At 41.6% G+C, this 16,437-nt stretch overlaps 1 protein-coding gene across 3 annotated transcripts; it reads right to left on the bottom strand.

Moving 5' to 3' along the window:
• Window positions 1-2,918: 2,918 nt before the first annotated feature.
• On the bottom strand, window positions 2,919-15,094 carry LOC131234467 (uncharacterized). Of its 3 annotated transcripts, none has more exons than XM_058231373.1 (11): window positions 14,633-15,093; window positions 14,463-14,549; window positions 13,141-13,317; window positions 12,895-12,977; window positions 8,783-8,871; window positions 8,573-8,676; window positions 8,374-8,482; window positions 8,204-8,279; window positions 7,974-8,109; window positions 5,760-6,291; window positions 2,919-3,418 (listed from the first exon to the last, which is right to left on the bottom strand). In XM_058231373.1, the coding sequence occupies exons 1-11, from the start codon at window positions 14,907-14,909 to the stop codon at window positions 3,328-3,330; spliced, it is 1,761 nt and encodes a 586-aa protein (XP_058087356.1). In that variant the 5' UTR covers window positions 14,910-15,093; the 3' UTR covers window positions 2,919-3,327. The 3 variants fall into 3 exon arrangements, with proteins under 3 accessions (XP_058087356.1, XP_058087357.1, XP_058087358.1); XM_058231374.1 differs by having other exon boundaries at window positions 7,974-8,079; XM_058231375.1 differs by lacking the exon at window positions 14,463-14,549 and having other exon boundaries at window positions 14,633-15,094.
• Between the last annotated feature and the right edge of the window lie 1,343 nt (window positions 15,095-16,437).

The raw sequence follows: 16,437 nt of genomic DNA, 5'->3' as shown, positions 1-16,437 counted from the left end.
CCAAGATCACACTTGCTAGACAATGCTATCCATCACTTCACTTTCCCCCATAGAATATCAGGCCCTTGATCATTAGCTAGGTTTTCAAACCCTCGCCAGCAAATGGGATTAACTAGATGTACGGATCTGATTGATACATCAACTGGCCGTATCTGCTGCCAGAGATGGCTACATGTTTCTGGTACTAAGGTCTCGATCAGTCATTTTAATCAACAACCCCACACCTTTAAAAAGGTCTCCAGAGTAGTAGTGAGTATTAAATTTTAATTTTCGGAAGATATTATCTGACCATCTCTCAAGGAATCTTCTGTCAGGTGCAAAACGGCAGTGGCCTGTCCACAAGATCTTAGTATTATCAAGTGTTCATCCAGTAGGCCCCACCGATGATAGGCCATGGCCCAAAATTTCCCTGTTCAGACAAATCCAAACCATCCAGTCAGCGGTCTGCTGATGGGGTGTTGGAAAGAAAATAGGGCAAATTATACAATCAACTGGCCACAGATTCGTCTGATTGGATCGGTAGGAGAGGGACCAACAGTGAAACATGCTAGACGTTTACTTTGGTGGGCCCAATCAGAGATAGCTACCGAGAGTTACTGCTCCACTCTTTTTAACTTTTTTGCTTAAATCAAGTCTAGGAACCGTATATCTATCAACGGTTCAAAAAGTACTGTATACAGTCTTTCCGGCAAATATGGCCATCAATCCGAATTGATAACAATTCGGTGGATCTTTTTCCCTTACCTTCCAACCATTCCAAAGCAAGTTATTGTCAGGCTGTTGGGACTGTTATAGATTAGTGGGGAATTTCTTTAGGTATCATGCATGGACGAGGTAGCAGAGCAACCAACAGGTCAGAACTGATGACATGTTCTACCATTGCAGAGTAGAGAAGAAGATAAGTTCCAGTGAAGGTTTATTGGGTCTACTTCTGTGTTAGTTTTGTGACTCTTCCGCAGCATGGAGTCCATGCGTAGTTGTACAGCAATCCAGACTGTCCAAATCACACAACCGTCGATGGAGCATGACAAAAAATTTGCATTGGGAGGATAAAATTAACTATCTAATATTTCCCTTAAAAAATTGGACCGTTCTCTGTTTACTTTCATCCATCACCATCTAAACTTTATCCCAACTACTTGGGATCGGCTATGCAAATCCTGCTGTTGCCATTCCACACTATCAAGGACCGTATACTCAATCAAACCATAGGTCATCCATTTTATAGCCATTAATTGGATGGTCAGTATAGCATGATCAATGGAGACTCAAGGACTCTTTGCTTTATAGGGCTTCTAATACTTGAAAGTCGATCATGGCTCTTAGAAATATTTTTAAGAAATGTGTTTCCTTCTCGCTTAGTGATAGGACTAGAGTCAATTTTTGAGCGGAAGTGTGGTACAATGACCTTCTTCTATCTCAAGTATATCCTAACCTGGCTCGCCTCGTTCCCTCATTAGATATCTCAGTGGCGCAGGCTGCTTTTCGATTTGGGACTCTATACTTGTTGGACTCCTTGTAGAAGGTCTCTCGGATCAATAAATGGCAGAACTCTACTGCTTGTTGGACTCCTTGTAGAAGGTCTCTCGGATCAATAAATGGCAGAATTCATTCGCCCTTGAGGACAAGATCCGATTCTTATCCAAGGTGAGGAAGACGAAATGGTCAGGACTGCCCATAAATATGGACATTTGTCATTGAGTTCTTTGCATAATGGACACGCGTTTCATTTTTGCTCCTATGCTATTCCCCTCAAAGTAGCAGCCTTAGTGGGAAGAAAAGAGTCTTGATGATAGACGATCTTTAGACGGGGTCTCTCATCATTCCGAACAGATGCTACCTTTGTCAGCAGGCTGTGGAAACAACCGATCATCTTTTCATTTCTTGCCCCTTCACTTCCAATCAGTGGTTGTATGTCATTTCCTCCATTCCCTCATGGCCTATGCCTGATAATGTAAAGATCTTCTGTGGGCTTGGCATAAAGGAGGTTTGGTTATCAAGGTCGTAGTTAGAGGTGTACACGAGTCAAATGGAGTCGACCTTGGTACAGCTGGACTTGGCTCGGCCACTTGCCGACCCCAGCTCGCACTCGGCTCAGCTCGGTCCTCGAGCCTGACTGGTCAGCTCTTGGTTCTGTCAGTAGCTCGGGCCAGTTCGAGCCAAGATCCAGCTGAGTTCGCCTCTGCGGCATTTTCACAAACACATGGACTGCATCTCAAATTCAGTCCATTCTCAAATTCTCATTGTTTGTAAAACAGCAGCAGTGATTTTTACAGGTATTTCATCAAACACCTCGTATGCAACATCAAAATCAAGAAAAAGGAGTATTTGTTTCACATACGTACCTTCCTTGCCACCAGCGGACACTTGGTTGGGTCGTTTCATCAAACAGTTGGTGAGCAACATCAATACCAAAGTAACAGAGTCACCGAACTGGTTTGATCCAAGTCCGATTCGAGCTGGGTTCGATCCGAGTCGAGTCGAGCTGGGCCAAGCTCAAACTCGGTTCAATTTTTTTTCGAGCTCAAAAAATCAGCTCAACTTGGCTCGAACTCACTTTCGAACCGAGTCGAATCGAGCTTTTTCGAGTCGAGTCAAGCGAGCTAACCGAGCTAACTCTCCTCGTGTACAGCCCTAGTCGTAGTTCACTGGCAAGTCAACCTGGTGGTGTGGTGAGCTGTTTGGGCCAAGAGGAATGGAATGGTTGTTACTCTAGAAATTCTTCTTCTGTCAGTACGGTTATAGCCCATATTTTGACCCTTGTTTCTAAGTGGGCTTCCCTTATGAAATCTTTGGATTGATAGCCACTCCTCTCTCTTTTTTTTTTCCTTTCTTCTTCTTGTATTTTTTTCTCGCTGGTTTTTCCAGTCAGTCTTTAATAAATTCCCATTAACCTTTAAAAAAAAAAAAAAAACTGGTGTAACTAATATAGGAGTCTAGCCCTAGTTTGTTCTGTTAATTCTCTAAAACATTAGTTTTTTTTTTTTCTTGTCCCGACATTGATGCTTGTATAGTTTCATTTACAATGACTGAACGCAACCGACTTCAATTGTCAAACTATAGAAAATTGGTTGGGAAATGCCAAATGTCTTTCAGGACACATCCTGTCACAACCAATGGTTGCTGTGATGGGACAGAACATACTTTTGTGGGCCCCCATGGCAACAACAAATGGAGGTGAGCAGGAGACTACGACAATGGGCTCTGATCAGACAATAGTACCTCCTCAAAAGATCAACTACGTTTGGCTCCGGTTGCCCTCACATTATTGATTCCTCACAGTACATATGCAGACTTGCTCTCAGGCAAAGCACGAGTGGCGAGACTTTATCTGGCATCCCATTTCCACCTCCGTCCAGCCTCCTCGAGAACCTTTGCACGTTCTTTGATTCGCCTTGCCTCATTCTCTACCCAAGACCTGCAGACCAGTTCAAGGATGAGAAAAATTATACAAATGATACATCCATGCTCTCCGACCAATGCACACAAATCCACAAATTTACCTACATTGAAATATTTTTTTTCCCAATGACAAAGGGGGAACATCAATGCCTCCAGCTATAAGATATGAGGGCATCTCCGTCATTGAAAAAAGGGACAAACGATTTCACTCAAAGACCAAATCTTCATCACCCTCACCATCACCATCATCATCTAAGCCTTGTCCCAACTAATTAGGGTCAGAAACACAAATCCTGTTCCACCATTCCACTGTATCAAGGCTCATACTTCAGTTGCACCCAACATTGAGTTTGGAATGTCATATATGTTCAGGTTCATGATGGAAGTTATTGCATAAGTTTGACACCAGCTGCCAACTGACACAACCCTCCATTATCCAGGCTTAGGACCGGCCATGAGAGCACAAAAATCCCAAAGGTACAATGTAATAATAGACTATTACATCGGTTGATTACCATCAAGTGCTATCTAATAGTCTATTACATAGGTTGATCCCAATAAATTAGTAGTAAATATATGACTGATGGGCAATAACTCTCATATGATGATAACAAATTTAAATATAACGAATTCATCATAATATTAGCAATGGTAAGAAGAAGGTGATTATGGCAATGAGGTGATTTCTAAAACTGTGACTATAAGGTCATGTCAGAGGAGAGATGCCAGGTGACATGAGCAAGGTGCACTTTTTTGGCACCACCCTCTCATGCAAGAGAATGTGGCACACACATCTGAGACCCAAGTATCTTATTAGGCAGTCCCACTCCCACCATTTAGATGGTTTCCCTCTCAAAATATTAAGAGGAAAGTAAAGAGCTAGTTTGGTCATCAGGTGAGAAACACCATATGTTGAATGTGGTTATTAGTCCATTTCTCTTACCTACCTACTTCTTTTGTACATATGTGGCCACATGATGATCAGATCACCCTGATTTTACTATAAGAGGATTACATACAGTGGAACCCGTATGGTAAGTACTGGGATATCACATTCACACATCGTATGCTGCAGTGCCACATGTGAAAGGTGCGGGTCAACAAAGTGGACTAGCACTCCTTGGTATCAGAGGTAACGAAATCTCCCAATCAACCCGAATTTCCTAGGCACCCACGATCCACCAATGTTGGAAATTGCAAAATCAAAATCAATAGGGAAAAGGGTCAGATGAAGGTAGCTCCAACGAAGGTCAATGATCTCTGTTTGCCGTAACAAGATGCTGACAGTGGATCACCTTCAACATAGGGGGGATTATTCCAAACAGATGTTTAATGTGCAAGGCTGCCATGGAGGACATTAACCATTTGTTTATTCACTGTTCCTTTGCTTGTGGGCTGTGGTCTGCAGTTCTTACTAGATATGGTGTTCAGCAGGTAATGTCAGATGCGTGATCTTCGCAGTTGCTGGAGGGTTACAGGTTGGGGCACAGTTGGCAAATTGCTCTGAAACCTTTAGCAGAAAGCATGCTTCTGTTGCCAGGGATTAGAACAAAATAATAGTATTCTGCGGCAGTGAAAAGTTAGAAGCTGATATCTTCAAGCAGACTGCTAAGTAAGTGGCCAGCTGGGGCGATCAAAGTAAACTTATGGCTGGAATTCCAAGAGTGACAATGATGTCCGGTTGGGAAGGAGTCATTAACAGTGGGCACCCCAAGGGCAAGGATGCTCAATAGTGGAAAGCCCCTCCCCACAGCATGTTTAAGATGAATTTTGATGGCTGCTTATTAGGAAACCCAGGCCAATCTGGTGTTGGGAGGCATTATAAGGAATCACAGAGGCAAAACAATTGTGCAATTCTCCAGCCCGTTGGGGTGTGGAGATTCATCTCGCACCAAGGCTATGGCGTTGCTTACTGGTATTAAGATTGGGGTAGCTCATAACCTGTTTCGATTATTTTTGGAATGAGATTCCTCCAATGTCATCGACTGGACAAGTACAGGAGGGGCCCCTGGCGGATGCTGAATATACTTGAGGAGGCTACAGATTTGTGTGACAGACACAAAAGTCATTTTCTCTCATGTAGACAGATTGGCGAATGATAGGGCTGATTCTTTGGTTAAAGAGGGTGCGGCAAGGGAGAGTTTTTGGATTTCAGATGGCAGCTAGAGTGGTTTGGTCCCCCTCATGGTAGCTTAGCTTCTCTGGTTGTAAACGGATGTCTCCTTCGTCTTTTCTTTTCTTGTGCTTTTCCTTAGCTTTTCCTCGTGTTTATTTTCTAGTTTTTCTTTGCCATTTGGCTAATAAAATTTCGCCACTCATCCAAAAAAAAAAGGATTAAGGGTGGGTCAAAGACTCACCTGAGGATTCTGAGAGCTTCTTTCTCGGCTTGCAGTATAGATTTTGCTTCAACCATGGCCTCCTGCTTGGCTTGTAAATCCACAAGCAACTGCCCTGAACTAAGCTGTTCAGCCACAAAGTTAGCCCTCTCAGCAGCAAGCCTTTCCCGCATCTCATTGATTTCTTCCTCAAGACGCGACAGCAACTGCCGCTGGCAGTCCAGTGCTGCCTTCTCCTTCAAAAAGTCAGCAAGGCTCTCATCTCGAACAGTCTTCTCCTTTTCCAAATCATGCATGGCTGCATGAAAATCTCCCTCAACCTCCAACCCACGGGCTCTCTCTTCATTCAACTTTTCCTCCCAAAACCTTTGTATTTCTCCTCTGCCAAGTATCTCAGACCTTATTTCTTCCATTTCAGCTTGCCTCGATGAATTTTCAGCTTCAAGTCTTAATAGTTCAGTACGAATTGCTTCTGCCATCCTGCCAGATGTCAGTGCCACAGCAGCCTGTGCTTTAGTTGCAGGTTTCCGTGGCTGAAGCCGCCTGCTGTTTCCTGCAAGTGAATGTAATGACATGGGTGCCATTGATTCAGAATAGTAACTGAACAAAACACTGCTTGCCAAAAACTAATGGCACGGGTGCAAGTCCCTGGCCTCTCCAGAATTTTGACTAAAATCCATGAGAATACTGTATCGCACAGGATAACTGCCAAGCCAAGAATGTCTCTCTTTTGGGTGAAGAAACGAAGTTTTATAAAGACAGACCACAATGTCAAGAGAAGTATAGAAAACCTGAGTTAAAAGCTGGAAAAACCAATAAAGCTCTGCAATGGTCAGTCATGGGAGTTGGACCAAAACTGGCATGTGTGTGACATCCAGGACATTCATCAATTGAGCCCCTCTTGTATGGTCATCACCCAAAAATTAGGCTAGTCAGGTCATCAGATGGGCCTGCATTGTATGTGAACAGTGATCAATTCTCTGCCCAGTTATTCATAGATGGGTGGCCAACCTGATGACTGGACCAGCCTGATTTTCGGGCAACAACACAAAGTGGACCCAACTAATGATAGACCATAATCTCACACATATGCAGCACATTGGCAAATTAAGGAAGGGGGACTTGAAATCCTACTCTCACAATTAACCATGAAATTTATCAAAAATGTGGCTTGAATTATGGTACCTATTGTATAATTTTGGATAAAATAATGTTTAAGCATAGCAATGTTAGCACAACGATCACCAGTAAAATGAGCAAACTTCTCATCAAAAATTTAAATCAAATAAAAGAAAAGCCCAAATATGATTTGGAACAGAGTTGAGAATGCTAGCAACTTGGGCTGCTTCAAATATGATTTGGAACAGAAATGTGAATGCTAGCAGCTTAGGCTGCTTCTCTATCAATTATTTTACTCAGCCATAGTCATTCCTTCTTTCTCCGGAGTTCCGGATCCTATTTGTGCCACTTGGAAGTACTTGCAGCTGCCTCGCGTTCTCACTTTTGCTTGGCTAGTAGGTAAAATTACAATTCCCACAATTGACCATTTGAGTAGGAAGATGATAATCCCAAGTGGTTGCATTTTTCTGCCATTAGGGATGCTGAAACTGTGGCTCATCTGTTCTTGCCCATTCCTCCATGTTGAAGATTTGGCGGAACTTCTTTAAGCTCATTGATTCATGCCACGTTCAAATGGGGGACTTCCTCTGATCATGGCATGGTGGCAGGAAGGGCTGCAAGAGGAGGGCTTCCTCATGGCATCTCACCCATCTTGCCGTGGTTTGAATGCAATAGCAAATCCCTTTGGGATAATACTTGCTCATCGCCAGGGGGGGAACATTTGAAGGATATCATGTTTGAGGATTTTTTATTTTTATTTTTAATGATCGCTTTGAGAAATATTTTTTCATAGGTAAATACGATGCTTCCAAATTCCAAAATTAAGTATATACTGTCACTAACAAAACATCGGAACCAAACAGCACATATAACCCAAAATCAAACAAATAACTCAAAGAATTCAAGGAACCAACTTATAGCTTTTTCCATAAAGCACCCACGTCAAAGGCAAGTCAAATTTTGCTTTGGGTGCCTAGGACAAGACCAGTTTGCCACCACAGTATTAATGCAAGTTGGGTTTTGAATGAGTTTTGAGTCAACCTGGCTTTATCTAGTAGTGAGAGAAACATCATGGAGAGAGATAGAGAGAGAGGAATACAGAGGGGAGTGGAATACCAAACACTTTTCTAGCTATACTCCTGTCACCACCAAGCAAATCCATGAGTAGTTCTGGCGATGCATCTGGAGCCACATCCATAAAACCCACTTTCTTCCTTAACATCTGGACTGTAAACAAGTCAGGTTTTAAGCACTGCAAAGTACTGCATAAATATCAGTGAAACTACATAGTTGTTATTAATCCAAACAAAACAATTCAACAGAACCTTGTCTGCTATTTTGGATACCTTTTCTTCTATTCCAGCCATGCGCGGATAATCTAACTTGGCTCTCCAATCTACCAGATCCATCCGTGATATAAAACTGCAACAGCAAGCAATATCAACAACTCCACATTACTACCTAACTATTGTTTAAGGTAGAAAAATCCTGCTCAGAGGACAGAATACAGTACTACCTTTCTGGGAGAAAAACAACCCTCCCTTGGTCCTTTGAGCCATCCATGTCCTGAAAGCTAGAGTGCTTCACAGACAACTTGCTGGCTACGACACCAGCTTCGGCAAGTGCTTTTGATTGCAAGTTCATGTAATCAAGAGTTCAGATACCTTTGCTTACGCATGAACTTCTAAATCATAGATATTATCAAACTGGATTACCTTGAATGCTCCACAAATCGGGGTCTCCAACACTCACATCATCAAATGCAGTAACTGTAGAACCAGCAATTAACATAGATGGGACTATTTGGTGTTTTGGATTCCTATACAAGAATTATTGATTTCAGAATATATAATAACTTCAAGTGATTTACTTTGTCAGGACAAAAAAATAAAATAAAATTGTTTAATGCCTCATTCACCAGTTACCTTTCCAACAAAGAGTTCACTCTAACTAACCATCTTGCATATTCCCTCCTTGTACACAACTCCTCGGGCTTAACATCGTCGTCAATGATCTGTACATTTGAAAACCAACTAAGAACCCATGTTCAGAATGGGGCAGAAGCTCCATAATTATGATTTTATACTTCATCGAAAACTAACAGCTTCTTTCTATCAGATCCAGATTGTTCTGGTGCTCAGTGGAATCCATTCTAAAATGGATATAAACTGAGAAGAACACTTAATTGTTCTTTTTACATGTTTATAACTTCCATTCTAAAATGGATATAAACTGAGAAGAACACTTAAATTGTTCTTTTTACATGTTTATAACTTCCACTGTTTCTAACTGATTCAAATTTCAGTAAGAGAATAAAATGCACAATTTTGAAAACCTAGTTTATCCATGATTTAAAAATTCAATGAGTTGGCTCAAAACTCAGCTGAGGCAACTTGACTCAATCAAGCCATGCACCAAGTTTCCAAGCAATATGGTTTTGGTATAATTCAACTAAAAGATCAGAAACTCAAAAGTGGATCAGGCACTCAAGAAACTCCATTGAAAGCAACAAAAGGCTACAAGGATTGAGGAAGCACTTGCCTGAAACAAACAAAATCTTGAGAAACTGTTTGAGTCAACTGACAACCAGTTTATCAAGTGGAATTTCAATTTGTCAAACCTTTACCAATCATCAAGCCTCAAGAGGTCATTTAAAAAATAATTTTAAAGAGAGAGAGAGAGAGAGAGAGAGAGAGAGAGAGAGAGAGGTCATTTTAAATGTGGCAGTGTGATAGAAGGCCACACAAAGTAAGGGAACAGCTGAATTCATTTGAATATGAATACATTTAAAGAATGAGGGGGACAATTGAACAGAAAACAAGTTTAACTGTGATTGATCTAACTTCTGGGACAGCGAAAGGCTAGTTCAAGGAAAAACAAACAGCCACTATTTATCCAACCCTCATAATCTCATCCACAATCCATGTACAGACTGCAAAGTTAAAAAAGTGAAGTACTGGCTATTTTTTTATTATTTACTTATTTATTATTTTTTTAAAGGCAAAGGATTTGATTAAAGAATGCCCGAAGACAAAGAATACAAACAGAAAAACGGTAAACAGAAAAACGAAAGAAAAGCAGCAGAAACCCCTAATCAGGGTCCCACTCCCTGATGAACAAAAAGACCTTTGAGATGCTGCCGAAGTAGACCCACTAACATTCCTAAAGCAGCGGTTGTTCCTCTCATCCCAGGTGGGCCATAAGATATCGAGCAAGGATAGTCTCCATCTGACCTTAACGTTATCAACTGGCATTCTGATGTTCCAGGACAAGAACAGGCCCTCCCTGAACGCCATTCCGATGTCCTCTCTGTTTCACGGCCATGGTCTCATCTGCCCCAAGTCAGTTATCTCCAAGATTGACAGCATTAATAGGAAATTTTTTTGCCAAGAGAATAGTGTTTCATTCAAGTTTGCTTTGCTCAAATGGAAGGAAGTGTCCTCATAGTGAAAGGGGTGCAAATATCAAAAATCTTGAGATTGTCAACTGAGCTCTTCTTGGCAAATGGATTTGGTGACTCGGAACCAAGCCAAACAGCCTATGGAGGCAAATCATTGCAGCTAAATATGGCTCACCCCCCTCTGGTTGGTGGACAAATGATTTGGCAATGTACAAAGCCCCGTTTCTTTGGAAGAATATTGCAAAGCTATCTGCCTCCATTCGCGAAAATATTCGCTTTTCCCTTGGTAATGGAAACAAGATTCGGTTCTGGCTAGACCATTGATATTTCCCTTGGTAATGGAAACAAGATTCGGTTCTGGCTAGACCATTGGTGTGACCCTTCTACGTTGGTGGAGGCGTAACTGACGCAGGATAACTAACAACTTGCTAAAAAAGCTCGAACTGATAGAGCATGGTGAATCAATTCCTTTATCTCATAGCCTAGGCCCCACATCCCATGGGTTAGGTCATCGGCCGAACCCTCCTCGTGGGCCCTACGTCACATGGGTTCTGCCTCACACGGGCCGCCCACCCCGAGTGTGCCCCCGCATCCCACGAGCCACCTCACTCGAGCCCGGTGTGAAAATGCCCATGCATTAATCACGCCTAGTAAGGAGCCTAGCGTCAAAATGCCCCTATATTAATCACCCTTGGTAAGCAGTCTCAAACACGAGACCCCCTGCTCTGATACCACTTTGACGCAGTACAACTAACAACTTGCTCTAAAAGCTCGAACCGATAGAGTGTGGCAAATCGATTCCTTTATCTAGCCCAGGGCCCACATCCCATAGGTTAGGTCATTGGTTGAACCCCCTCGTAGGCCCCACATCACATGGTTCCGCCTCACACAAGCCACCCGCCTCCCACAGGTGGGGCCCACCTCACACATGTTGCCCACCTCAAGTGTGCCCCTGCATCCCACAGGCCACCCCACTCGAGCCCGATGTGAAAATGCCCTTGCATTAGTAACCTTTCTTGTTTGCTCTTTGTCCAAATCAGCTTATCCTTGTGAAAGATTGTTTTTTTTTTTTTTCCATAATGGGATGGGAGGAGTTTGGATTCCTCCCTTTAAAAGGAATTTCAATGATGAAGAGATCAGCGAATTTATTTCACTGCTCTCTCCTTTGCAAGAAATTCGTCTCAACCCCCTGGAAGAGGACTCCATTTCTTGGAAGCGGTCCAGCTCAAGAATCTTCTCCGTAAAGTCCTTCTACAACTTCATATCGTCCTCGGTTAACCCTCCCACCCAATGTCATATTGGAGCAGTCTGGTCTTATGGTATCCCGTTGAAGGTGGTGGCTTTCGGTTGGCTCGCATGAGGGAATAGAATCCTCACAGTTCATAATTTACGCAAAAGAGGATTCGTTTTGCCAAGCGTCTACCTCCTTTGCCTCAAGAACGAAGAGACGGTCGACCATCTTTTCATCCACTATCCCTTCTTGACAAATATCTGGTGGAGTGTCCTTCACCTAGTAAGTGTGGAATGGGCTATGCCCGCTAATGTGGACCATCTGTTTTGTTGTTGGCACATGGAGACTAGTGGAGATATTGGTAAAAGTGGTGTTGCCTTCTGCTAGCTGTATTTTGGGCGGAGAGAAACAACTGCATCTTTAGGGACCATAGTCTCTTTTCCGCAGTTGTGTTCTCTAAGGTTTTGATCTTTTTTAGGGATTGGGCGTCGTAATCTGGCTGGTGCCCTGGGTAGAGGTTGGGGTTGTAGCCAATGTATCTTCTTTTCTTCTTTTTGTTCTCTTTTTCTCTGTTTTTTCCTTTGTGTAGTTTCATTGTAGTTTCTTGGTGGTTCTTTGCAGCCTTTTTTAATAAAATTTCACATCTTTCAAAAAAAATTAAAGGGCCCTCCCTAGAGTTAGGCATTACCCCAGGAAAGTTAAAATTTTCCAAAATATTGTTCCACAACCCACTTGCGAAAGGGCAGAACATGAAGAGATGAGTGACTGATTTTGCATCCTTCGCACAGAGAAGACAGATGTTAGGAAGAAATTTTGCCCGCTTGCAAAGGTTATCAATGGTGAGCACTCTTTTTCGGCCCGCAAGCCAAGCAAAGGCTGCTACCTTTGCCGGGGCACCATAGGTCCAGACCTAACCAGTGTGGCCGCAATCCGAAACTAGAGATCTTCGGCGAATGATTTCATACAAGGATTTCACCATGAAGGTGCCCGATTCGTCTCTCAACCAAAGTAGAGAATCATTCGCACCCAGGGTCAGCGATATTCCATAATGTCAATGCCATAAACCATAATTAATGTCAAAGCCATAAACTATAATTGGCAATGATTACTGAGTCTCCTCAAACTTGGTTGAAGAAAAACATGTCAATCTCTTCTCTATTTTTTCTTCGCAAGTTAGCTAAGGGAATATCAAATTCTGGAAGGTCAAAGACTCCAACAACAAGATATTTCACTTGCTATTCATGTAAGCATGCATATTCTGATGAAACTTACACAGAACAACTTTTCATTCAAGGAGTACATTCACCAATTCCAATGAAGCTCAAGAATATATATGTGCAAATTCCCACAAATTACGATGCAATTGAAGCTTGGTGAATGATTAAAAAAACACTTCTAGCAAGAACCTTTAGTTTCTTCATAACTGAGAGAGCTTCCTGTTGAGTGGAATCTGGAGCAACTGGAATAATTATACGTTCTTGCTTCTCTCCTGATAAAAGTACATAAAGAAACACACAGAAATAGGATAGTTGGTCAGATTGATATGCGTGAAACAATGTCATAAACTTCCAATGGAAACTCATCAGGAATGAGGCAATGCCAAGAAGTTGTGTAATTGGGATGTTTTCAAAGGAAGCTACAATGTTGAATACCTGACAAGCAGTCCTCTTCTGCCGTATCAGACGCTCGATGACCCATGGAAGATTTATCCTCCGGGATTGTCTCAGATACATCAGCAGATGCAATTCTGATTGCAGGGACCTTGGAGTGGGCTGGTGTAAACAGTTCTTGCAGGGCATGCAGCGGGGCATTGAATCGATATTTAAAACCTAAAATACCCATGGGCATGATCACATTCCATAGTGCAATGATCAGTGATGAAATTGAACTAAAATGCAGAAGCAGTTTATAGTTTATACACTGTCAAAAGCACAAGTGCATGAATGAATACCACAGGGAGCACAAACCAAGGTTCAAAATATTCTTTGACTATATTGTATCATTGGATTAACTCTTTACGATACATTCCCGATAAGATCCATAATGATACATTCTAGTATTATTAACCTTGGTGTGATAGCTGAGGATACATTGCGGGGTTTTTTTTTAATACATCCCTATATTATGTTGCTGTATTGGAACATATCAATGATACAGAGTACAAACCAACACAAATGCTGCTACTTTTTTTCTTGAGCAAATAACTAAATATATATTACTGAAAGATCAAAAGATCCTGCATACAGCATAGAAGGAAAAAGAAAAAAAGAAAAGGAACTGACTCTGAGAGAGAATAGAGGCAGACAGCAGGTTAATGGATCAATTATTGAATGGATATCATTGTCTCCGAAAATATATGCTATATCTGTAAATGAGTTAGCTCACAAATGGCCTAATCTGGTGAGATAGGAGATGGCACTGCAGCTTCACCTCCTTTTGATGCATTAACTTGTAGCAGTAATAGTATGGATGACTGTATTTTATGACTGAATGATTTTATTATACAATATGGCGCATTCTGATATTTAAAACTACCAATCCAGGAAAAAAATTAACTTCAAGGAAAGGGCATGATATAGTTCATGAATTCCAGGATATTATCTTAAAAAACAATGTATGCAGTGGTGGAGACCCGTCGGATAGTGGACCTCAAACAAGGCAGAGGGATCCATGGGGACCCATTTCATGTTTACCATCCAATCTTCACAGGAGAGTGATAATGTCTGCTCTGGGCAAACTTTTGCAGCGCGTTTTTTGTACAAGAGCATTTTCATAAATTAAAACCAATGACATGTCGCACCATAATAAGGAATGATAATTCAAATTTCAGCAAAAAAAGAACAATGATAATGAAAAAAATCCCATCAAGATTCTCCTTCAACACTGATCAAGACAAACAACCACTATATATATATATATATATATATATATGCCGCAAAAAAAAAAAAAAAACCATGTGACTTTTGACATGCACCTTTGGATGAAAAGGAACGATGCGCAACAGCAGCAAGTACGATTGCAATTGAAGCAGCAACACCAGAAAATAGAAACATCGGCAGTTCTGCAAAAAACAAAAAACAGTTTCGCATTTTACGAAAGTGTTTCACCGGGAACAAAAATTATAGAAATTGACTGAAAAACCACCTCTTTTCTTCTTCTCGATCGGCATTTCAACGAACAACCAACCTCCGTAGCCATCGCTCGAGTTTCCATCTGGAGGAATCCAGGACGACGACGACGAGGCTTCGAGCGTTCTTTCGGCAATAGAAGCGAAATGAACTGATTTTCTATGCCTTGAGATCTGAAAATTCAGAAAGCGATTTGGAAAACCGATGACGGAAGGATCAGAGCGGAGGCAGTGAGGGCGAATTTTGGTGGGAGTGAGAAACGGAGGAGAATGAGAGGAGGAAGAAAATGCCATTTATAAGTTTTCGGGGACTCAAAACCCTAGAATTTGGAAATTCTAGGGTTTCATTTCTCTGATATGGTAGGGATGGATTGAAAGGAATTGCAGAAAATTAGGGCTCCGGGGAATTTGAGAGCTCAACAAAATGGTGAAATGTCCGAAGAGAGAAGGGGGAAGGACGCGGATTAGCTACTGACAGGTTGAGTGGCGAGACTCGCCACTGAAGTGACGTCACCGAGTTGTGTGGGCCATCATGGTGTATGTTTTGTATCCAGACCGTCCATCCATTTGGCCAAATAATTAGTTAGATCCAAAGCTCGAGTGGACCCACCTTTGAAAACAGTGGGGAGAGTGACACCGACCCTTAGAAACTTCCAAGGGCATAAAAGTTTTCGGTAAAGCTGATATTTGTGTTTTACCTTCTTCAATGTCCGTTTTAGCTCGTGAACAAGTTAAAGATCAAATAAACATCATGACCTTAGGAAGGTTTCAACCGTCCGAATTACTCTCCTTTTTTTTGTTAACGGGTATACTTGTGTCGTCCCCTGAAATGATCTCTATAAATGGTTGTACTGTGTGGATACAATACATATATTATGGTGGGGCCCATAAGGTTTATGAATGGACAGTGTGGATACAATACATATATTAGGGTGGGGCCTTAAATTTTGGTGACTTCACTTCATTAGCCAATTTGGCTCCCCATCCTCTTTGTTAGTGGTAGGTAATCTCTAGGGCGAAAAGGGAGGAGAGGATTGGCTGGTGTACCTCACACCAGTTATATAATTGTTGTAATGATATCAGCAAGTACTTCGGTTTTGATTAAGAGGTACCTGTTATATCCCAACTGTCCATCCATTTGGTGAGCCAATCTTAAAGGTTGAGACGAAAAATACGAAAGATGACTGCACTACAAAAAATAGTAGGGGATTGGACATATACCATTGAAACCTTTTTTGAGTCATCCAAGTTTTGGATCAGTATAAAATTTGTTTTTCTTGTTAATTTAGGTCTTTGTAGCCTTATGAACAGATTGGATGGAAAATAAATGTTACGGTGAGCCATAAGAATTGTTTAACGATGAAAATCATTATCTCCGCTGCTATTTGTGGTGTGGTCCACATGATCTTTGCATATGATTAATTTTTTGTATAATGCTCTGAAATATCTCTAAAAAGATACGGACAGTATAGATATAATAAATACATCACTGTGGGGCCATGTAACTTTGATTTCCTTTGAACTGTTAGTACAATCTTGGGACACATGTACATACAGGCTACAGCAGCTATATATCTGGTGTGTGGTACACCAGCCAATCTCCTTCCGAAGAGAACGTAGATTAGGCACGCGGGCTTTCGTAGACAATTTTTGCACTGGGAACCCAAGTGTAGCCCATTGTGATGATTTTAAGAAATCCTCTTCATCCATCTGTTTTGTGAATTCATTTCAGGACATGAGGATAAAAATGAACCGTCACTAATTCTCAATTGGGCTGAAAATGTGAGAATTGAATTTCGATAGTTGAAATATTCGTGGGCCA

This window comes from Magnolia sinica, chromosome 19, assembly GCF_029962835.1.
Source record: "Magnolia sinica isolate HGM2019 chromosome 19, MsV1, whole genome shotgun sequence".
NCBI classification, from domain to species: domain Eukaryota; kingdom Viridiplantae; phylum Streptophyta; class Magnoliopsida; order Magnoliales; family Magnoliaceae; genus Magnolia; species Magnolia sinica.
Note: the sequence above shows the minus strand (reverse complement) of the source record. Positions and strands in the feature narration are given on the sequence as shown.